The 24,568-nt window shown below is 38.7% G+C and overlaps 1 protein-coding gene across 3 annotated transcripts in view; it reads left to right on the forward strand.

The window, feature by feature from the left end:
• The window catches only part of KCNQ5 (potassium voltage-gated channel subfamily Q member 5), a 620,656-nt gene that overhangs the window by 377,540 nt on the left and 218,548 nt on the right, over positions 1-24,568 (forward strand). For all 3 annotated transcript variants that reach the window (XM_049895397.1, XM_049895406.1, XM_049895414.1), the window contains exon 2: positions 15,680-15,770. In XM_049895397.1, the coding sequence (XP_049751354.1) occupies positions 15,680-15,770 (91 nt within the window). The remainder of the gene's footprint in view (positions 1-15,679; positions 15,771-24,568) is intronic.

Here is a 24,568-nt window from a genome sequence, read left to right on the forward strand (position 1 = left end):
ACATCAGATGACAAAATGGTGTATAATTACACAATAAGAGGAATCACAGCCTAGCCAAATTGATACACATGTTTTTGGGAGGCACAGTTCAATCCATAACAGTTATGCTAGCTTCATATAATGAATTTGGGAGTATTCCTTCCTTTTCTATGCTATGAAATAATTTCCGTAGTACTAGTGTGACCTATGAGTTAGAATCGACTCGATGGCAGTGGGTTTGTTTTTTGTTTTAGTGTGAGCTCTTCTGTGAATGTTTGGTAGTATTCTCCAGTGAAGCTGTTATGGATTGAATTGTGTCCCCCCAAAATATCTGTCAATTTGGCTAGGCCACGATTCCCAGTATTGTGTGATTGTCCACCATTTTGTGATTTCCCTATGTGTTATAAATCCTATCACTATGATGTAATGAGATGAATTAGTGGCAGTCATATTGATGAGATCTTCAAGGTTAGATAGTGTCTTAAGCCAATTTCTTTTGAGATATAAAAGAGAGAAGCAACCAGAGAGACATGAGGACCTCATGCCACCAAGAAAGCAGTGCTGGGAGCAGAGCACATCATTTGGACCTGAGAGGTTCCTACGCTGAGATGCCCCCATTCCAAGGGAAGACTGATGACAAGGACTTTTCTCCAGAGCTGACAAAGAAAGCATTCCCCTGGAGCTGGCACCCTGAATTCAGACTAGCCTATTGGACTATGAGAGAATAAACTTCTCTTTGTTAAAGCAATCCACTTGTGGTATTTCTGTTATAGCAGCACTAAATAACTAAGACAGAAGCCATCTGGGCCAGCATTTGTTGTTGTTGTTGAGAGTTTTTTTTAATTGCCTCTTCAATCTCTTCTCTTCTTATAGGTCTATTCAGATTTTCTATCTCAGTTTGTGTTCGTTTCTGTAGGTAGTGCATTTCTAGACATTTGTTCATTTCCTCTAGGTTCTCAAATTTGTTGAAGTACAGTTTTTCATAGTATTCTGTTATGATCCTTTTTATTTCAGTTGGGACTGTTGTAATGTCTCCCATCTCATTTCTTACTTGGGTTATTTACTTCCTCTCCTGTTTTTCTTTTGTCAGTTTGGCAGTTGGTTTGTCAATTTTGTTGTTCTTTTCAAAGACCCAACTTTCAGTCTTTTTGATTCTTTCTGTTGTTTTTCTGTTCTCTATTTCATTTATTTCTGCTCTGATCTTTAATTTTTTCCTTTCTTCTGGTGGCTGTGGCCTTCTTTAGCTGTTCTCTTTCTATTTGTTCGAGTCATAGGACTAACACTGGTTACTTGCTGGAGCCATCTTATCCTGTTTTTTTAACTTTTGGTATTATCTGCTGTCACTAAGACATTAAGGTATTATTTTCTGTATTTATCAATTGTGTGTTCATTTGTTTCATCCTGCTTCTTTGTTTTGTTTTGATATGTCAGGGCAGGTGGGCCAGCTGTGCTTTGCTGCTTGCTAGTCTGGGCATGATAGCTCTCACCACCTTGTCTGAGTGGGTAGGGCAGCAGCAGACAGGGTGAGGCTGCTGCCTGTGCACTGGTTTGGTGAGGATGGAGTGAGTGGGTGCTGTCTGCCTCCTGCTGTTGGTCCAGCAGTGTGAAAGCATTCACAACCCCTCACCAGATAGGCAGGGGCATTGGACAGGGAGTGATACAGGCTCACTTCCCTCTGTACAGCAGTTGGTTGAGTGGCGGGAATGGAGAGGCAGTACAGGCTGGTGTGGCAGCCAGCCTGATCCAGAGACACTCTAGTTGCAGTTGTATGGCAAGGACTAGTGGGAGAGTAGGTGGCATACGGGGCTAGATGGGAGAACAAAGAAATGAGAGAGAAAGAAAAAAAAAGGGGAGCACACAGGTGGGGGTTTAGTGAGCCTATGGGCTGACAGGAAGAGGGGGAAGATGGTGTATGGACTTAGGTGTAAGGTAGAAAGTAAATCAAGAAAGGGAAAAAAAAAAATCATGCAGTGGGACCCAGCAGGATGGGGCAGAGTGGACCTAAGCTGGTGGTGGACCAGTGGCTCTCTTCCCACAGCAGTGTGGTATGGCCCACCAGGGAGGGGTAGTGGTGGCATGCAGGGCTAGATGGGAGGGAGAAAGAAAAGAAAGAAGGAGGGGGGAATGGCATGGTGATAGCCAGCAAGTGGTGGTAGGGGGGGACCTGGGATGGCAGTGGACCACTGGCTCTCTAACCAAGGTGGCACTGTGTGGCCTGGTGGGAAGGGGTAGAGGTAGAATATGGGGCCAGGTGGGAGGGAGAAAGAAAAAGAGGAAAAGGAAAAAAGGAAGAAAAAAATGGTGTGGCTGGAGCTGGTGGGTCGGGGCAAGGCCAACTCGGGGTGACAGCAGGTCAGTAGTTCCCTAGCCAAGTAGCCTGGCACGGTCTGTCAAGAAGGGGTGGGGGTGGAATACAGGACTGGGTGAGAGGGAGAAAGAAAAGGAAAAAAGGAGGAAAAAACTAAAAAAAAAAAAGTGCAGCAGGAACCGGTAGGTGGGGGCAGGGTAGACCCAAGCTGACAGCAGACCAGTAGCTCTCTAGTGAAGTGGCGTGACATGACCCACTGGGAAGGAGTGGGGGTGGCATACTGGGCAGAAGGGTGAAGGGTAGGAAAGTGTGTTTCTCTGGTTCCTGAGTGCTCTGTCTCCTGTTGGAAGCTCCATGAAGTTGCCTTCCCATACTCCCTGTCAGTGGTCATTGCTGGCTGTGCTCCAAGATGGCAGTACTGTGCCATGTTAGTTGGCCAGGGGTCTTCACTCCATATCTCTCCCCATTCTCTGTTTTCCTTTTGTTTCTTCTTCCATTTGGTGTTCGATCTAGTTCTTTGTCCCTTCATTTGATGCTTAGGATTCCAGGATTTGATGTTTTACTTAGTTTTACTTAGTTTTTCAGGTCTTGGATGTAGACGGGTAGCTTGTTGGTTCCGCCTCCTTGTTTTTCATTTTTAATTCATTGTCTCCGAGCAATATATTCTGGTTTTCAACCCCAGGTACTTTTCCTGGAAAGGACAGAGAAACAAAGCTTGGAGAGGCAAGAGCTTAACTGTGACAGATTTCTAAATGCAGGCCTCAGGCATTTTAAGAAATATTGTTCTGTTCCCTGCTCTATTCAGAGAAGCTATTCCCAGCCATTCCATTTACCCACAAACCTCTAGCCTCATTTTCTAGGATAAAAACATGCTTTTTTGGCTGCTATAGAAAATAGAGATTTTCAATTAACTTTGATGGGCCATGATCAATTCAATTCATTCTAGACCAAGTGAGTGTCTTCAGAAAACTCCATGTGATAACACATGGAGATGGGGCAGCAGTTGAGAAGAGCCTGGGCCTGCCCATCCTAAGGCCTCTTTTCAGGGGGGTTACAATCCTTTTAAAAATAAACATAATAATTATAATCTAGGAAAACAAATTTTTTTCATAATAATAATAAAAAAAGATATCTCAACCCCTGGACAGAGACCTATAAGAGAAACGAGCCTGGTGATCTCTAATAAGGTTATTTTCCAAACTTGAGGTCCTATGACCTGTGACTATAGATCAGAATGAATTTGAGGCTCAAAATGGAGAAATAAGCCCAATGGAAAAAAAAAAGGGGTGGTATCATGGAATGAAACCAAGCTTGTTCACCCAGAAATTCTACAAATGACTAGATTTTTATTTTTAAATACAGAGAAAATGAAAGGCATATAACTAAGGACATATACAAAAAAGAAGGAGATGTGGACTAAAAGCCAGATAAACCAGAACATGCCATCTCCACCCTCAAAAAAAAGTCTTTTTTCTTGGAAAAGAAAGAAAAGAATAGTAAGAATTAGTTCTACTGTTGGGGGCCATTATTATAAAGATAGCACAGAGAAGCAAAGCTTTTTAAATCCTGTCCTATTCCATATTTTCAATCAAAAAGGATTCCTTTCATATGAAAAGGAATAAAAATGTTATTATGAAAATATAAAATGGGCAAATCGTTGGCCATTTTTAATGAATTCATGTTATGGGGGCAGATTAATTGTATTTAACATTTGTGGATAAAATTTAAGAATTTTATTAATAAACTTCAGTAAGTCTTGATAAATGGGCTAGGTGCCAAAAGACTAGAGAGAGGAAAATACTATGAGCATCAAACAAGAGTACAATAGAAGGCCTTGGACTTTTATGTTGATAAACTTGATAACAATTCTTACAAATACGCAGATAGAACATTAAGTAAATGATTTATGGTAAATTCAGAAACGTAGCTATAATTACTAGGAAGCAATAGAATTTCCCCCATGAACAACAAACATTAAACTATGTTTACTTCCTCTTTGTATCCGTTTATTATCTTGCTGCATCAGGGGAAGAGAGTAGATAAAACGTCTTGATTTCAGCAAAGAATGGAAAAGTGGTTTATAATATCCTTAAGGAAAAGAAAAAACAACGCAGGCTGTATGATAGTACTCTTGGGAGGACTTGTAGCTGGAGAAAAGTCTCCAGAGACAGCCACAAGATTTGTAAGAAAATCCTGAATACAAGTTTTAGAGGATAGAATTTCATGGACTAGAGAGTTGGTTGCTCATGCTAGGAATAAATGAATCAAGATTAACATAATGAAATGTAAAAGCAACAAATATAAAGACTTACCAGCAATCCAAGGGGGGTAAAATCTGTGAGTTTTTGTTTACTTTAAGCTGATTTTGAGCCAGTAGTGTCATTTGGGTTTTTATAGGCTATATTAATAGCCCCTATTTTTATCAAATAGAGAGTAGTGACAGAAAAAGCACATCTTAATTGCTTTCATATGTTTTTAGTCAGGTATACCCTGCTTCATTCAAAAAGTATTTGAAGCTGCTAACAGAATATGTATAATGTAAATGGATGAACATAGGCAAAGGGTCTATCTTCCCACTAAACTGCAAGCCCTCTTAGGGCGTAGACTATGCCCAAGTCCCTAGTACCTGGTACAGTGCCTGTAAATATTGTGACTGAAATTACACAATGAAAGTAAGATAAGGTTTAAATAATATAAAGAAGCCAGAGTGGAGTTATTCCATAAACATATATACCAGAGTGATCTGCACCATTATTTTTGGTGGATCACAGATTCACCTCTGAGCTTCCTAGTAGTCAAAGCAAGAGATACATACATTAGAAGATCACCATCTCCATAAACTAAAACCCCATCTTTTTCTCCAGAAGCATAGATTTTTCTTGCAGTAAAATCCCTAGAGAAATTTCTCACATGATGGCTCACTGATTGACTACAGTGCGAAGTACTGAGAAACTGTTAAAACATAGTAAATTGAATGTTTTTATCCCAACTCAAGAAAGTAGCAGAAAACCAAATATTGTTTAGTCAAAGTAATTATATGAGGGAGTGAAAAAAAAAAGGAACAAGGTCCAAGTATACAGGTTTTTGGTGGCCTAGTTTACTCCAGGCTCTGGGGTGTGGTGGGAAAAGCATAGGAGATGAAGTAACTGCATATTCTCAAAACAATCCTCCATGAATATTATGTTTGAATCTTTACTGAGGAATAATTTATATGGAATACTATTTGCCAATTTTAAGTGAACACTGTGATGATTTTTCCCCCTTCGCTCCTCCCTTCAATCCCTTGGTAATCTTTTGTGTTTTGTGTCGACGGATTTACCTATTCCAAATATTTCATAGCAGTGGGATTATACAATATTCGTTCTTTTCTGTCTGGCTTATTTCACTCAACATAATGTTTTCAAGGCTCATCCATGTGGTAGCATGTATCAAAACCCCTTTTTTCGTTGTAACTGAAAAATATTATGTGTTTACCCATTGTTGGTGGACACCTTTTATCTACTGTGAATACCACTGCAATAAACATTGGTGTGCATGTGTCTTTGTGAGTTGCTGCTTTAAGTTCTTTTAGATATATACCTAGGAGTGGAATTGCTTAGTCACCTGGTATTTCTGTTTAACATTTTAGAAACCACCAAACTGTTTTCCACAGTAGCTGCATCATTTTGCATTCCCACCAGTAATGTACAAATGTTCTTATTTCCCCACATCCTCACCAACAATTATTATTTTCTGGGTTGTTTTTTGTTTCAACAATAGCCATCCTTGTGGGTGTGAAGTCGTATGTCATTATTGTTTTGAACTGCAGTTCCCTGATAACTGATGATGTTGAGCATCTTTTTATATACTTGTTGGTCATTTGTATGTTTTCTTTGGAGAAATGTCTATTCATGTCTTTTGCCCCTTTTTTGAATTGGATTATTAGTCACTTTGTTGTTGAGTTGTAGGAGTTCTTTATAAATTCTGGATATTAAACCCTTATCTGGTAGTTTCCAAATATTTCCACCCATTCTGTAGGTTGTCTCTCCACTTTCTTGACAATGTCCTTTGATGTACAAAAGTTCTGCATTTTGATGAAGTCCAATTTATCTATATTTTCTCTTATTGCTCATCCTTTTGTTGTCATATCTAAAAATCCATCGCCTAAAAGAAGGTCTTGAAGCTTTACCCCTAAGTTTTCTTCTAAAAGTTTCATGGCTTAAGGTATTACATTTAAGTCCTTGATTCATTTCGAGTTAATTTTTATATACAGTGTGAGCTATGGGTCTAGCTTCTTTCTTTTGCATGTGGAAATCCAGTTGTCCCAAATACCATTTCTTGAGGAGGTCTAATCTTTCCCTCATTGAATAAATTTGGTACCCTTGTCGAAAATCAATTGGCCAAAATATACAGGTTTGTTTCTGGATTCTCAGTTCTATTCCATTGGTCTATATATGTCTATCCTTATACCAGTGCCACACTGCTTTTATTTCTGTAGCTTTGTAGTACATTTTAAGATCAGGAAGGGAAGTGTAAGTCCTACTATACTTCCTACACTGTTCATTTTTTTCAACATCGTTTTGGCTATTTGGGGCCCCTCGCAATTTGACACAAATTTAAGGATTAGCTCTTCCAGTTCTTCAAAAGGGACTGTTGGAATTTTACTAGGAATTGCATTGTATCTGTAGATCACTTTGGATAGAATTAACATCTTAATAATATTAAGTCTCTCAATCCACCATAAATGTTATTTTTTAAAACCAAATTTTTGTTAATAACTGGGCATTAGAAAGTTTGAACTTTGATTCCCGGGCAAGAACCTACAATGCAAATAATTTTGTGTTAGCTATTAAATGCCAATTCTTTTGCTTTAGCTGGAGTATTATGATAGATGTGAGTCTTACTCTGAGGGATGCAATAACAAACTGGGTATACTTAAAGAACAGTGACAGGGAGAATGACAGATGTGGACATTGTTTCATATGCAGAATGCACAAAGAACTGGGCTTGATGTATTCAATCTGAAGACTGACAGGAAAGTCATGATAAAACCAACTTCAGGTATCGTAAGGAGGAGGAAGTACATGTCCTCTGTGGTGATCTTGAACCTGAACTAGGACTAGTGAGTAAAGGTCCTATAAGGAGACAAGTCAGAGGGGAAAATAGTTTTCCAACAATAGAGCTGTCTGTAATAGGACTGTGCTTCCTTAAAAATACCAGGGGTTCTGGATGCTGGAAGGTTGTGAGAAATTGCACAACCATTTATCAGTGATATTTTAAGAATAATCCCTACTTTGAAAGGGGGGCTTAATAAAAAATCCTTCTAGCTACAGAATAAAAAAATTCTGGGATGAGAATCAGGCGAAGAATGTTCTAGGTCTATGAATCCAACGACTGCTCTGAGGGAATGCTCTCAAACTGTCTGTGGATTCTCTTGCATTGCTCTAGCTACTTTACATTAGCCATACTCCTCTAACAAAACACACTTTGCAAGCAGAAAGCACTATTTCCTATACCCTCTAATTTCCTCTTAACACCACACACATGGAAAATGCAACCTTTCATTTTTAAAAACTGTTAGCAGATAGTCCTGTTTTTACAACTTCACAGAGGTTACAGGGTAGTGTTTATTGATTAGGGCCTTTGTTAATATTTAAGGTATATTGCACTTGAAAAATAAAATCTTGCACTGTTTTTAATCAAATTTCCAAATTACCTTTAAAGATGCTAAAAATGCCATGTGTAATTTTTATTGCTTTGCAATGGAAACTGGACTTGCTGTAGCTGTATTTCATGTACAAAATGCACTTCCTTTCTAGAAGAATTATGCAGAAAGGACATTTTACAAAGTATAAAGTTTAGAAAGAAAGTTAAATTTAGAATTTTGGAACAAAAACTGGGCCCACCCAGTCTCTCTTATGATGAGGTTTTAATTTCATTAGGTGGCATGTCTTCCAGGCAACATCATGGCCAGCGGATCATCTATGGTCACCAATGCCAGCATGAGTACTCCAGTCATCATAATTCATGATACACTCACAAGGTCTTCCATCAAATGTACTGAAGTGCATATTTTATCAAAGCAAAACTTAAAATTTTATGAAAAGTCAGAGGTACAGTTTTATAAAAGTCAGAGGCACAGTTAAATTTCCTTTGATGGTTGTTTTTGAAGAATTGTTTTCCAAAAAGAATCTATATCTACTTCCTATTAGCATCCTTTATTTTAACACCATGATTCCATTTAAGACCTTTCTCCCCTCCCAAGTGCTTTCTTAATGAGTATAATTGACTTCTATGGAAAGCTGCACCACTGGACCACCAAGACTGCAAAGCTTATAGACCACAAAGCTTGTAGACCACCAAGCTTATAGACCACCAAGATGCTTACGGAGCTCACCTTCCAGGTGGAAACGTGTGGCAATCAGTACCAAAGCCCATGCTGTTAATTTGCCTGCTACATCAGACAGCTCAGAGAGATGTCTTCTTTAAACAGCAGCTCCATTTTTCCTTTCTTTGTGTGTATCAGGCTTGCATAATTCATAATTGCTTGTGAGTGTCTGGGGGTTGTGTGTTTGTGTGAATGACAGTGATGTAGCATGCCACAGTTTGTTTGACAAAGCAACAGCGTAGTTTTTCTGAATGCTTTATTTTCATGCCGTTTTACTTCTTGCTAAAAGAATCCATGAAATGGCTTTTTAAAGTGTTTTGAGAGGATGGTATCGTCAGGATGGTATCATCTCCCAGGGACTAAAGCATGAACTTAGGAAGCTGGACATCATCTGTTTCACAACTACCCATGAGATGTCCAAGTAAAACATTTTATCAAATTAAATCTGACAAATGAATTCCTAACCAACCCATAAGAAAAGTTGGTGGTAGTTTCCTTGAGTAAACTTAGAGGACTCTGAACTGATTTTTTTTTTTTCCATAAATACCTTTCTTCTCCTTTTGCAATAATCAGTGCCTTCCAAGGAAGGCATTTTGGATAAAAGATCTACATCAAAGTGAATTTCCTCAGAAACAAAATATAAATGATTGCTTCAGGAAAAATAAAGGCCAAGAGTGGAAACAGAATAATTTTGAAGGAATATGCAGCCTGTGATATCTCAGGATTTATGTATAAAAGAAAAATATCCATATTTCTCAAACAGATCATAAAATTCACCTGTGCCAAAATGGGCCATTTTTTCCACTCCCAGCCCTGCCTTCCTAATCCTCCACCACAGACATCTTAACCTTTTGTGTGCCATGCACCTTATTAGCAGTCTGATGAACAATTCCTCAAAATATTATTTTAAAATACATAAAATATATATGATTATAAAAGAAAAAATATATGGAAATACTATTACTAAAATATTTTAAAAAGCAAATTTGTGATGTCATAATACATATGCTTTTTTATTAATGCATTTAAAAACAACATCTAGCAGTGGACCTAATAACTGCCATAATTTTAAAGTGTTGTTAGCTGTCCTCTCGTTGACTCCAACTCATGGTGACCTTAAATACAACAGAATGAAATGCTGCCCAGCCCAGGGTCATTCTTACAATCAATAACATGTTCAAGTCTATTATTGTGCCTATTGTGCCAATCCATCTTACCAAGGCTATCCCATGCCCTCTTTGATGCTCTACTGTACCAAACATGATGTCCTCTGCTAGCAATTGATTCCTCTTAATGACGTGTCTAAAGCAAGCTAGTTGAACAATGTTCTGTTACGATCCATAAGGTTTTTTTTTTATTATTTTGTTGCAGTTGTCTGGGATGTATACAGTAAAACATACACCAATCCAACCATTTCCACATGTACAATTCAGTGACACTGATTACATTCTTCAAGTTGTGCGGTCGTTCTCACTGGCCAGTTAACTGGGATGTCCATGAAACCAGGAACCAGATTCCATGAGGTTTTTAGTTGTTCATAAGCAGCCTCAGCAGCTACTCTTTTTATTTTTGTCATTGCTGTAAGTGTATCTATCACAAAACTTTTGCCAATTCAACTTTTTATGCATGTACAGCTATTGACAGCAATTTTAATAATCAATTGTGCTTCCCTACCCTTAATCAATGCAATTTTTCCATCATCCTTAACCCCTTCCTTCCTCCTTCCTCTTGCCCCCGGTAACCATTAATTAATTTTGGTCTCTATACATTTGCTTTTCTTTTCTTTTTATATAAATGAGGCCATACAATATTTGTCCTTTTGTGATTGACTTATTTCACTCAGCATAATGTCTTCAAGGTTTTAATTGGCTTATTTTTAGAGGTAGATTGCCAGACTTTTCCTCTTAGTCTGTCTTAATCTGGAAAATCTGCTGAAACCTGTCTACCACAGGTGAGACCCTGCTAGTATTTAAAATACCAGTCACATAGCTTCCAGCATCATAGCAGTATGAAAGCCGCTACAATATGACAAACTAACAGATGGGTGGTGGAATTTTGAAGTAGTGATGAACAAAAACAATATTCAAGATGGAACAATTACACTTTCATCAGCAACTGAAAATATCTGTGATTTCTATTAGTTACTAAATTACCCGTACTGCTAATACTATCATGGTTTGTTGCCAGGGTCCTTGGTTATTGTTAGGTGCCATCAAGTCAGTTCCAACTCATGGTGACCCTATGCACAGCAGAATGAAATGCTGCCTGGTCCTGTGCCATGCTCACAATCGTTGCTATACTTGAGCCTGTTGTTACAGCCACCGTGTCAATCCATCGCATTGAGGGTCTTCCTCTCTTTGGATGACACTCTATTTACCAAGTATGATGCCCTTCTCCAGGGACTGGTCCCTCCTGATAACATGTCTAGAGTAAGTGAGATGAAGTCTCACCATTCTCACTTCTGAGAAGCATTGTGGCTGTATTTCTTCCAAGACAGATTTGTTTCTTCTTCTGGCAGCCCATGGTATACTCGATATTCCTCATCAGCACCATAATTCAAAGGCATCAATTCTTCATCAGCTTATTCATTACCCAGCTTTCACATGCATATGAGGTAATTGAAAATGCCATGACTTGGGTCAGGCACTGCTACCTGTGGCATAGCTTCCAGCATCACAACAACACACAGCCACCACAGTATGACAAACTTACAGACAAGTGGTGGGTTGCCATGGTTATGAAATACAAATGTCTTTTTTCCCACCCAAGTTCTAAGACTCCCTAAATTCTATCCACAGACCCCTTGGAGGCACATGGACCCTAGATTAAGAAACCCTGAGGCCAGTGAGTCTTGCCACTGCTCCCACCTTTATCCAACCACTAGAAAGGTGGAAGTGTAATGGTTAATCTCCAGCAGGCACAGGTGTGCTTGGGACTCACAGAAGCAATGACATCAGCAGAACCACACTCAAACTCCAGCAATGTGCCATGTCACTGCCAGCGAGCCCAAAGTCTCAACACTGTGGCCTCAGAGGAGTCATTTTTTTGTCAGGCCAGTGCTTTCTTCACTGAAGGGGTCTATCTCTAGAAAGGCTATGAGGAGAGGATATGTTGGTCGTTCTCCATGAGATCATCCCCCAAGGTCAAGAATTGTTCCTGAAATAACCTTTATGTTTATTTGCCTAAACTTCTCCTAAACCTTACCTGCTTGGTCTCCACTGTCCTTAGTATAGCATATTCCATACATTTACTTGTTCCAGGAAAAAGGTACTTATATACCTCTCACTAGATTTTGTGCCCAAGGTTTATATCTACATTTCCATGTGGATGTCAAAAACTGAATTTATCATCTTCTCCCCAAAATTAGTTTTTCCTCCTGACTTCCACATTAGGAGAACCACGCATAACTACACATGAAAAACTTAAAGCCATTGGTCACTTTCAGCCACTATGCTCCCTTCCCAGCCTCTACTCCCCAGTCTTCTCCCCAGATGGTATCTCTGATGATAGTAGTATCTTGCTCAAAAGTCTTCAATGGTTCTTCACTACCTAGTGAACTAAATGCAGATCCCGCCATACAAACTTCTCCCCAGCATGGCCCAGACTTCCAAATCAGCTGCTGTGTCACCCTGTGCTACAGTCAGACTTGGTAGCTTTATGTTCCATGAAAACAAGGAGCAGAAGTTTTGCTTCATTTATTTTCCAGCTTGCTGCCTTTCTCATATTGTACACTCCTTCTGGAATGTGTTTCCCAGACACTTCTTTTGTTAAAATCCTACCCTTCAAAGCCTATCTCAAGCACCATGTTTTTTGAAGACTTTTTTGATTTGCTCCCACCTCCTCCAGTTGAATAGAGGCCATTCCCGCTTTCAGCCCCTATAGCTTTTTTCAGTGCTTATCTGCCTCTAACTTTCATCATGGTCCAACTTGTTCACCCTGCCCACTTCACTAGATTATAAATTCCTCAAGAGTACAGATTGCTTTAATTTATCCTTATACCTCCTGTAGTGTTTGGCATAGTACCTTTCACGTGCTACTCAATAGATGTTTTCAATTGAACTGAAATTATTTCTATGCAAAAAATAAATTCTCGGTAATGACCTGCCTTACACTTCTCATGTATTGTAGAATGATTAGCTAACTAGTGAGTGTTCACAAATCTTTGTTAACTGATTAATTAGTAAATTCTAATGATTCTCTTCTTCTGGTCTTCATCCTTACCATCTAATGGACTAGAGTGCTCTTTCTCCACCATCAGTACCCTAACTCTCGCTGGACCCTCAGGTCTCAGTTTGGTCAGCACTTCCTCCGGGAAGCCTTGACTAACCCCAGGACTGGCCTCATGGGTGTGCGTCTTGGTTTCATGCTCTACTGTTACCATCTTGAAATTCTTAATAATTTTTAAGCAAGACACCTTGCATTTTCCTTTTGCACTAGACCCTGGAAGTTAATAACCAGTCCCAGTTAACATTTTCCTCCTTGTATTTTCCATAGCTTTGTAATAATCATCACACAGAAATTTAATTTTTCATTTATATCTGTGTAGTTCTCTGTATGCTTCAATGGAACTTAGACTCTGTGAAGACCAAAAAAAAGAAAAGAATTAGACTTGTTTACTGTTACTTCCCTGTGGCTCATACTAGCATTACTATATGCTTAATCAGTATTTGCTGATTGGGTAAATGGATGAACAGTTGAATGAATGAATTCATGAATGAATGAGTGAATGAATTTTCCCATCAACAGCCCCTTGGACAGCCTAAGCTGCAGAGACACTCCTACGCACAGGTCTTTGACTTCTGCTGTGCAGATGGACCCCTGTAGAAATGAGAGAATGCTGGTACAAAAGCTACTCTTGTAAAAAAGGAGGATGAGATTATCTCAAAAAAGAAAATGGGCAAAGTGGGGACAGGAAAGAACAAGATTAAGCAAGACCAAATATTTATGAAGAAGAAACCCGCAGAGGACTCCTGATATAGATCTGTTTTGAACATAAGCATAACATCATGAAGATACTATTGGGATGATCTTGGAAGAAGAAGATGTCTCAGTTATTAAATAACCCCCTGCTTGCTTTTTAAAATGTTTTCTGGTAAAGCCAGAGTCAACAGGCATATTTAGATAGTGACTGTTCACCAGACGGGTAATATCTGTCACTGTCCATATTTAATGCCACATCCTCTTCCCAACTATCTTAGTGATCCCTGAATTTCATTTTCTAATTGGTAGTGCAGGGATGATGGAGGTGCACTAGAATTTGATTTCTAGTTTATAATTTCCTGTCTGTTCAGGCCCAGTTAAAGTATAACCCAGAGTATCCTGAACCACTAGATGCATGAGTCAAAAGCATGATGAGTAGTTACTAACATCAAGTTGTAAGTTCTCTTCGCTAGTAGGTTCTTTCCCCTTGGAGGCTTTCTGTTGAGAATGGGAACTACTTCCCTCTCTATTTGAGGAGATAGAGCAGTATCCCCAAGAGTCTTGCGGGGCCAGGAAAGTTACCTGAGACTCACCTATGAATGCCTATTCTTCAACACTGTGTGGCGGCTTACACTACACAGACAGTGCTTGAAAACCCTCCTTCCACTACACAACCTTAGGGTGAGTTGGTAAACATTCCCAATTCTCAGTTTCCACATCTATAAAATGGAGATAATGATATTTCTACTCCATAAATTTATGAGGATTAGGTGGAATAATGCATGTGAAAAGGGCTCCGCACAGTGTCCAGCATATAGGAAACTCCACAGTACATGAGCAGTTATAAACTTCCACTCCAGTTCTGTGTTGAGATAGATACAAAGAAATACAGGTCATACCATCTGTCACAACTACTCAGTTCTGCAGCTATAGCATGAAAGCAACCATAGATAATACATGAACAAGTGAGCGTGACTTGTGTTCCAATAGAACTTTATTTACAAAAACAGGCATTGGGGGCCATATTTGTCCTCCAGGCCGTAATTTGCCAACCCCCGGCTTTAAGCCCTTAGGAGACCCCAGTCAAGAATGGTAGAAAGACTTGTAATAGTTCAGTCAGGTCAAGCAAAGAAAAGGATGGGACTAACTCTGCTGCCATACTGGAAAACATGGAAGCTGATATTTTAAGGGAGCTTATTGTATAACTTCCCAGAAATTAGTGAAAATGAAAATTATAGACTACAGCAAGCAGGTCAAGTTTTTCTTTCTTTTTCAGTCTTGTTTTTCAGGATAAGTAACATCAACTTTGAAACAAAGCTTTTATTTTTATTAGATATTTTCTTCAGGAACTCAGCTCCCTCTCTGGATCTCAGAAGTTCATATTACTAAGAATAAAAATGAATGTAGATTAATTGGTAGAAAATGCCTGCTCCTGACTTGTACTTTCTGTCGTTATAGTAAGAACAGAGAGAGAGCTGAGGGTCATTTCTCTAAGCATTTGGCTTTAAGGAAGTGGAAAGTGCATGGGTAGCAAAGGAAATCATTCCCTTCCTCTTCTGTTCTTATTATCTTTATGAAGAAATGACAACTCCGAATCCATGAGCAATATCGGACTCTGAAAATGAGCCGTTGGCTCAGTAACAATCATTAGAACACTTGACGGTTTATCACAGCTACCAAAGGTGAGACAGACTCCGCCTCTTTGAAAGGAAGAAGGCTGTTAGCCTGTGCTCTTGGTATAAGAGAGTTAGAACACACTTTCTGGGCCTTTCTCAGGATTCCTGCTTGGGAAAGGAATTGTGTGGGAAATTCATGGATTCTTAGACTTGGATCTTAAAATACAGCACACAACACATGCACACACACACACACACAAACCCACACGTGCAACCTTTCATCAATAAATTTGCAAAAGCTCTTTATTTGCACTCTATATGGTATTTTGATATTCAAAATGTCAGTTCCTCCCAGTGATTTAATTGAACCTCTGCTAATTCAAATGGGTCTGGTGCTTTATTAGAAACAAGAAATTAAGTCTGTAATAATAAATCAGTATTCTTAAAATCAAATTCCTCTTTTTTTTTTTTTTTTTGTCTCTTTTACAGTTTCCTCCTTGTCTTTGGTTGCTTGATTTTGTCAGTGTTTTCTACCATCCCTGAGCACACAAAATTGGCCTCAAGTTGCCTGTTGATTCTGGTAAGTGAAACATATGAACAAGAATCTACATAAAGTTTATGTACTGTAAGAACTGTGTAAAATGTTTGTGTTATGCATTTTATCCTATAAAAAGTTCTATCTAGAAAAAAAGAGATTCAGTGGAGTATAAAATTTTCAAAGATCCTTGAAATATTTGTCAACTGTTTTAACCATTAGCCAATCCTCCGGCATACATACAAATATTTAGTGTTGCTATTACATAGCAGTGTCTTGTGTTATATGTACATCAGAAATAGAAGGCAATACTTGGAAGCAGTTTTAATTATGGTTATCACTGCTAATAAACAAATTATAAGGAGAATCAGTAGCTATGAGATCTCTTATTATATTGCTAAAGGTTAAAGGATAGAGAACATTTTCCAATAACTGCAACTTGGCTGTGTTGTTGTTAGGTGTCCTCCAGTTGGTTCCTACTCATAGCAATCCTATGTACAACAAAAAGAAACACTACCCTGTCTTGTGCCAGCCTCACAATCGTTGCTAGCTTTGAGCCCCTTGTTACCCCACTGTGTCAGTCCATCTCATTGAGATTCTTCTTCTTTTTCGCTGACCCTCTACTTTACCAAGTGTCGTGGATTGAATTATGTTCCAAAAAAAAAAAATGTGTGCATCAGTTTGGCTGGGCCATGATTCCCCCCGGTATTGTGTGATTTTCCTGTATGTTGTAAATCCTGCCTCTATGATGTTAACGAGGGAAGATGGACTGCTGTCGTGTCAGTGAGGCAGAACTCATCTACAAGATTGGATTGTGTCTTGAGGCACTCTCTTGAGACATAAAAGAGTGAAACAAGCAGAGAGACAGGGGTACCTCATACCACCAAAAAAAAGCAGTGCCGGGAGCAAAGTGTGTCCTTTGGACCTGGGGTCTCTATGCAGAGAAGCTCCTGGCCTGGGGAAACATTGATGAGAAGGCCAACAGAGAGAGAAAACCTTCCCGTGGGCCTACGCCCTGAATTTGGACTTTTAGCCTACTTCACTGTAAAAGAAATAAAAGTCTCTTGGTTAAAGCCATCTACTTGTGGTATTGCTCTTATAGCACCACTAAATGACTAAGACACCAAGCATGATGTCCTTCTTGGTCCTTCCTGATAACGTGTCCAAAGCATGTGAGATGAAGTCTCGCCATCCTCCCTTCTAAGGAGCATTCTGCTGTACTTCTTCGAAGACAGATTTGTTCCTTCTTCTGGCAGTCCATGGTATACTCAATATTCTTCACCAACACCATAATTTATAATTCATAATTTGCCAAGAACTATAAGAATGTGGCATCTCATAGGAAAACAGAAAACCCCTTCATGCTTTTTTCAACCAACAGACTGCGTTATGAGTTTTGCTGCTAATACAGTTACCCGGTGAGAAATTCTTCAGTTTGTTCTGTTTCTATTATGCTGTCAATCCTCAACCACACAGAATTGCTCAATTTACTTTAAAATGGAAAAAGACCCCAAGATATTTTAGGATGAATTATTCTGGGCATTTTAGCTCTAATACTTTCTATTACAACTAAACTATACTGCTGTGTACTCAAATCACATCTGATTGAAAGTTTGGTTCATTTACATTCATTTTGACCCATTTACTTAGTCCAAAAATATCAGACTTGAGAGTCTTGGGACTGTCTGAATGAACTCTAAATATGAACAACTCAATCCTTCTGTAAAGCCTGATGGACTATAGAGGGAGGAGAGAGAGAGAAGATATAGATGGCTTATGTGCCTAATAAACAGAAATTATGCATAGCAATAAGCATTTAATATTTAAAAATGATTCTTATCTTGAATGTGGAAACTGAAGGATGTCAACTCATACAACCTAAGAGGAGAGCAGATGCTTCTCCTACCTGGGCTTTCAGATGGCTAGTTTGTTCCTGAGGTTGTACTTGAGGCTGCCAAGATACCATCGAGTCTTGAAAGGGAGAAATCGTTTTTGAGCCTGGATTTGTTTCCATACAAGTTGTGTTCAGAGTATTTTGCTAATGTTTAGATTAATGTTTCAAAACTCAAGATAGACTAAAGAGTACATGAGGATTTTTTCCATTTATAAGGTTTCCAAGTGGGCGTTTAGCCTCATCTATCTCTTTGATAACAACGTAAGATCTGATCCCAAAGTCTAAGGCACAGCTGGCTTTTAAGTTCACATACAAAATTACAACCTGGAATTTTAAATTGAAAATATAAATCTTATTTTTAACTTGGGAACATGAAACGCTCTGTGCACTGCATGACCAGGGGTATAAATAATGAATAAATCTATCATTAGGAATCCAATAAAAAGGTTTAATCCAAAATTTAGGTTTACATCTTTCAGATCTATATCATATAAATTCAGTCATTGCTGGTAAGATTCTAAATTGTCCAAAGAAACCCATGTAATCACAAATACCAAAGCTGATTTGTATGTTAATTTTTAAAATCTGTTTAACAGTGAGCAATTGATCAGTTTAGTAACTAAAGTACATTTTAGTAGATAAAAATGTAGAGGTTGTCTCTCATCCCCAGGTCTCGAATGCCTTTGGATTTAGCAAGGGTCTGTGCAAATGAGACCTTTGTTTTAAGCAATGCAATTAGTGCTACAGATAGAATTTCTCAGAAAGTTGTTTCTACATGGCTTTCCATAAGGGAGAGATTTGTTCACACTCCTGTTTTTGTGCTACAGTGATAAATTATCAAAATGTGTGTTTTAAACTAAAATGTATTCCTAAAATCTGCCTAGAAATATGCAGAGTATGTTACATATCTAAGATTTATTCACCAATGTTTTCTCCAAAATCTGATTTACTTAGACCAAAAAAAAAAAAAACCAAATATAGGCATGGTTTTCCTTCTTTGTCTCAGTTGGAATAATAATATATAATAATAAATTGGAATTTCTATAACAAATTGGAAACACAGACACATTTTAATTATTTTGTTACAGTAAATTACTATAAACCAAAAAAACCAAGCCCACTGCCATCAGTCGATTCCAACTCATAGCAACCCTATAGGACACAGTAGAACTGCCCCATAGGGTTTCTAATGCTGTAAGCTTTATGGAAGCAGACTGCCACATCTTTCTCCCACAAAGTAGCTGGTGGGTTCCAACCACTGACCTTTTGGGTAGCAGCCAAGCGCTTTAACCACTGTACCACCAGAGCTCCTAGAGTTAACATAGTATATCATAAATATTCATTCAATTATAGAATATTGGAGAAAGCTTTGAGAAATGTTGGCATGCTTAACGATTTAGCAGATCTCTTATTATCTTTTAACATGTGTGTTTGAGCCAGTTAATCTGATTTCAAAGCCTGTCTGTCCTCTGAACATCTAATCAAACAGAATCCATACAACACAATTCTGACTAGCTGTGCCTTCAGTTTCCAAGATGGAGCATATTAAAGGGTTAGCATATCCAAATAGGAGTAGGAATTACTTTAAAAATATTTGCAAAAAATTACAACAAAGTCACTTTTGTACATAAATCAAATCACAATTTTTTATTTTTTCATAACTGTCCCATTTATTTGTTTATTTTAACGTTTTAAAATATGTTCAGAGATTTACCCATATTCTAACTCTACTTCTGTGCAAGTAAAAGGCACCCACACTACAGGCAAACTTGACCCCTGGACAAACTTCCCAGAGCCCTCTTTGGCACTCACTCTTTTCCACTGAGTTGTTTCCTCAAGGGCAAGAGCACATTGGGTGCATGCCATTGCTTTGAACTTTGTCTTACTCACCTCCTGCGGCACCCGTGGAGTCTGCAGCTCTCCATTCCACATTCCAAAGGAGACGCTCCCATTATTCTCATTATTCCACTCCCAATGCTACTCTTTAACTTGTAACTTCATGAACTTGCCTAGGTTGGAAGCCAAATGAATATCTATGTTATTTTGCTTGTTTAATTTTTTTCAGTTCAATGAACTGTGGTTTCATGCCATACACCAGATTCCCTTATTTCTCATCACAGAGGCAGTGGAGTATAGACTTAAGAATACAGACTCTGTAGCCAGGCACCCTGCGTTCAAATTCCACTTCTACTACTTTCTAACTGTGTGGCTTTGGGAAATCACTTAACTTCTCTGTACTTTAGTTTTCTCATCTGTTAAAAGTGTATAATAATATACCCTACTTCCTAAGATTATTGTGAGGATTAAATAAATTCATGTGCCTAGAGCCAGGTCTAGCACAAAGAAAACTCTCAGAAACTAGCTAGTATTATCATCACAGGTTCTTCCATATATAATTGGGACCTAATGGGGACACAAATACAGGTGACCCATGAAATATTTGAAAATGCCACATTCAAGAAAATATTGTACTTTCCAAATAGAAAGCAATTTTTTTTAAATAGTTTTCTCCTCACAATCAGCCACTATTAATTATGACAGCTTTCTACACAAACATGTTCATCTAATTAAATGTGACTGAACTTTTTTTTGGGAACGGCATGTGTTTAGCATGCGTCATATGTTCACAGTAACTCCTCATTTCGGGTGACTAACAAAACAGAAATGTATCTGATGACAGTGTTCATGACTCGATCAGCTCTTCTCTCAATGTCTGCGTTGGCTGACACCGGAGCACTGAGCAGCGCTAAGCCTGGACCTGACAGACTTGCTTGCTCTGATCTCACTCTGGGGATAAAACTTATGAACTCAAGAACATAATATGAAGCTGGGCAGCCAAATTCCAAGGACAGTTAAAAATTGATGCTACTTTGTCCTGTGTTTTGTAAATTCTTCAAAACTGAAATGGAGCTAGCATTTTTTAAGTACCTTTCTTATAAAAAAAATAAACAAAACTTTGCAAGTATTATTCTCTACCCTTCACCAAATGGTTGGATGAGTTGCACAAATTGTCACAAGCGTAAGACGGAGCCCAGATTCCAACCCAGGCCTGTCTAACTCAAGAGGCTGGGTCGTCACCAGTGCGTCTGACTGCCTTAGGTTCACTTACCTCTTACTAAGGAATGACAGGTTCACCAAAGTACATCTACCACCACCTGATGAAGCACTAATATCTAAAGCTGTTTTTTTATTCCAAGCATACAAATTAATGCTTACAGCTCTTTTAATTAGGGTCATTTTGTTTGTTTTCTCATAAAGGGTTCATTTACAAAGTTATCACAAATGGGTTAAGTCAATCAGAGCACTAAACTTCTTTGTATCAAGAATCTAAATACTATTTGGTAAAGATAGTTATAAGGAATTAAAAGACTAACCCACAGGATACATACCAAAATCAACCAAACCCATTGCCATCAAGTCAATTCTGACTCACAGTGACCCTATAGGACAGACTAGAACTGCCCCGTAGGGTTTCCAAGGTGGATTCGAACTGCCGACCTTTTGGTTAGCAGCCGTAGCTCTTAACCACTTCACCACCAGGGCTCCGCAGGATACATAGTCAAGTATAAAATTGCATTGAAGTCCATGGATGGTTAACACACTCAGCTGCTAATGAAAAGGTTGGAGGTTCGAGTCCACCCAGAGACACCTTGGAAGAAAGGCCTGGTGATTGACTTCTGAAAAACCAGCCATCGAAAACCCCATGGAGCACAGTTCTACTCTGACACACATGGGGTCACTGCAACAGCAACTTTACCTCCCAGACAACTAAGCCTGCTTTGTTCAGGTGAACATCATGTTGTTAAAGTAAACTCTCCTATTTCCAGATTCAACTATTATGGAAAGGTTTTGTTTTGACTTGTTTTAGGAGGTTTTGTGTTCTAGCATTTCATATACCACCTTCTTGAAAACAATGCTGTTTGGAGTGCATTTCTTCTCTATTGAACAACTCCTTGCCTTCCAGATTAATTTTAAAGTATTCGTTTTAGCCCTTTCAACATAGATTGTTTACTACATTGAAAACAGAAAATCCCTCTACTTCCTGGAAGTGACATATATTCTTTGCAAAATTTCCATTGAAGCTGGTCATTTCTAAAATTGCCCATTTAAAATGGTAGGGCTCCCCCACCACCCACAAGCAGTAAAGGGACATTATAGATCTTAATAAGATGAGAGAGTGTCTCAGCGTATTTGTTCCTCTGCCTTCCTGCTGCCTTACAAGCCTCCAAACCACAAATGCATTGTGCTGAGCAGCTGGATGAGTACTCAAACACGTGGTCAAATATCCAAGTTTTCCCAAACATCTGGGTGTCTGGCACCTTCTAGATAGAGCATATGCATATTTGCAGCTTATGCTTTATGTAACAAAGCAAACATGGATTTGCGTTTTCCTTGCACAATGAATGAATTCCTATAATGTGTACAAATCCAATTTAGGCAAATCTAATTTTATCTTAAAGGCACTGGTGGTGCTTACTATTTAAAGAAAATCTGTAGTGAATCTTAGAAGAGGAGTTCCCTTGAAAAGCTAATAGCAACTACATAATTAATCTGTGTCACATGTTTGCTTTGTTTTTTTTTTTCTAATATGGGTGCGTGTACTTTTTTTTTAAGCTACTATATATAAATATCCACTATATAACATGGTACTGAATAATTAGAAGAGACGTTGTTGCCATTTCCCAAAAAACCTGAAACCTGTTGCTGTCGTGTTGATTCCAACTCATAGCAACCCTACAGGACAGAGTAGAACTGCCCCATGGGGTTTCCAAGGAGCAGCTGGTGGATTCAAACTGCGAACCTTTAAGTTAGCAGCTGTGCTCTTAACCACTGCACCACCAGTGTTCCTGCCATTTCCCATCTACCAGTATGTTTGTAGAAGGAGAAAAAATGAGCCACAAACACATTTTCCAACCCTTGCAAAGTAGAAAGATTTGTGCATAAAATTGTATGGATTCAGTGTAGAAGGTATTATATAAAGTTTTTACATCTAAAGCTTCTGGCATTAAACATTGTAAGAGAGGATAACAGAGCATAAGGGTAAGAATCCATTCGAGGCTCTTAAATCTTGTGTTGGTAATGAAGTGACAGAAGATGAGATACGAAGCAATCAGATGTGAGGAATGAGTGATGCTTCTTTAGGTTCGTCACATCCCTGCAATTTACTGCAGAAAGCTCTCAAAATATCCCACTGAACATTGAAAACTGCAATTATTTTCCTTTGCTTTTCTTTCATCAAGGAAAATGCAAATAAACATTAAAGTGATTCATGGAGACTAACGACCCTCATCAATCTGCTGATGACTGAAAAGAAAAAGCAGGAGTAGTTTAACACCTACACTGAATCTTAACTGAGGGATGATAATATATTAAATTGCCCTGTGTAAAATATTTCAGATATTAGAGGAAAGAGTTGTTCAAGCTAAAGATAATGAAATCATACCTGAAAAAACCATGAAACTATCTACAGTTAAGAAACGAAAGAACGTTTCACATTTCTGGCACAAGCTTTGGTATCTAACCAAGTGATCCAGTCTATACTACAGAACCTCTCTGAACAATTTCCTTTCTAGAATTTATGGGCAGCCCAGCAACTATCTTTAGAGCTATCGATGAGCCACACTCATTCAGTTCCACACCGACGCCGATCTGCTGTGTGCTTTCTAGCTCCACAAAAGTATTCAACATAGAGAGGAAGAGAGACACAAGGTGGTAGGAAGAACATTACAGAATTGTTAGAATTCAAGATTGTTGGCAATGGAAGGAAGAAACCCTTCTCTTACCGTCTTTCCATGTTTAAATTATTTCCATCATTTGAAACCTGAACCAAACACCTCCTCCTTCCCGCAACAAGCTCTCTTTCCTCTAACTCCCCTCAGTGCAGTCTACTTAGCGTTGTAGTTCCTCCATTATTCACTTATTCTACAATATTAATGCAGCCCAATATGAGTAAGGCATTCTTTTCAGGACTGAGGATATATCAATGAACAAAACAGGCAAAATCTCTGTCCTCAGGTACCTCACATTTTTGTGGGAAAGATAGAATCCAAACAAATAAGTACTATGAATAAAAGTAAAGCAGGAATAGAATGCAGTAAAGTGTTTAGAAAGGTTATTTAGAGAAATTCACTCAAAAGAGTAGCATTTTAGCAGAAACCTAAACAGTGAGGCAACACACTATGCAGAGATTAGGGCAAAGAACATTCCAGACAGATGGAGCATCAAGGACAAAAGCCCTGGGCAGGAGCAGACTTGCTTAGCCAAGGAAGGGCAAGAAGGCCAGAGTGGCTGAAGGAAAGTGAGCTGGGGGCAGAGGAGAAAAGCACTAGTTGGACTGTAGACGTCTTGAGAATAGAATCCAAGGCTGATTCAGTGACAGCATTTAATACAGTGAGATAGATACCAGTAGCAAATTATCAGTAAATATTTGATGAAACATGACCAATTTTTAAATTGCACATCGATACTGAAAATTCTATAGTAGCATGTACATGGCAGCAAAATTAAAACAAGATGCGGGATTTGACTTTAGCTGCTATATAAATATTGACTATAGAACATGGTGGTCGTTCAGTGACAGAATTCTCACCTTCCATGCAGGAGCCCTATATTTGATTCCTGGCCAATGCACTTCATGTGCAACCACCACCTGTCTATCAGAGGAGGCTTTCGTGTTGCTATGGTGCTGAACAGGTTTCAGCAGAGCTTCCTGATTAAGACAGGCTAGGAAGAAAAGTCTGGTGATCTACTTCCGAAAATCAGCCAATAAAAACCTTATGAATCAGACTTCATCAGCCTGAGACCAGAAGAACTAGATGGTACCTGGCTCCCACCAGTGACAGGGAACACAACAGAGAATCCCTGATGGAGCAGGAGGAAAGTGGGATGCAGATCTCAAATTCTAGTAAAAAGACCAGACTTAATGGTCTGACTAAGACTGGAGGGATCC

This window comes from Elephas maximus, chromosome 1 (genome assembly GCF_024166365.1).
Source record: "Elephas maximus indicus isolate mEleMax1 chromosome 1, mEleMax1 primary haplotype, whole genome shotgun sequence".
Taxonomy (NCBI): domain Eukaryota; kingdom Metazoa; phylum Chordata; class Mammalia; order Proboscidea; family Elephantidae; genus Elephas; species Elephas maximus.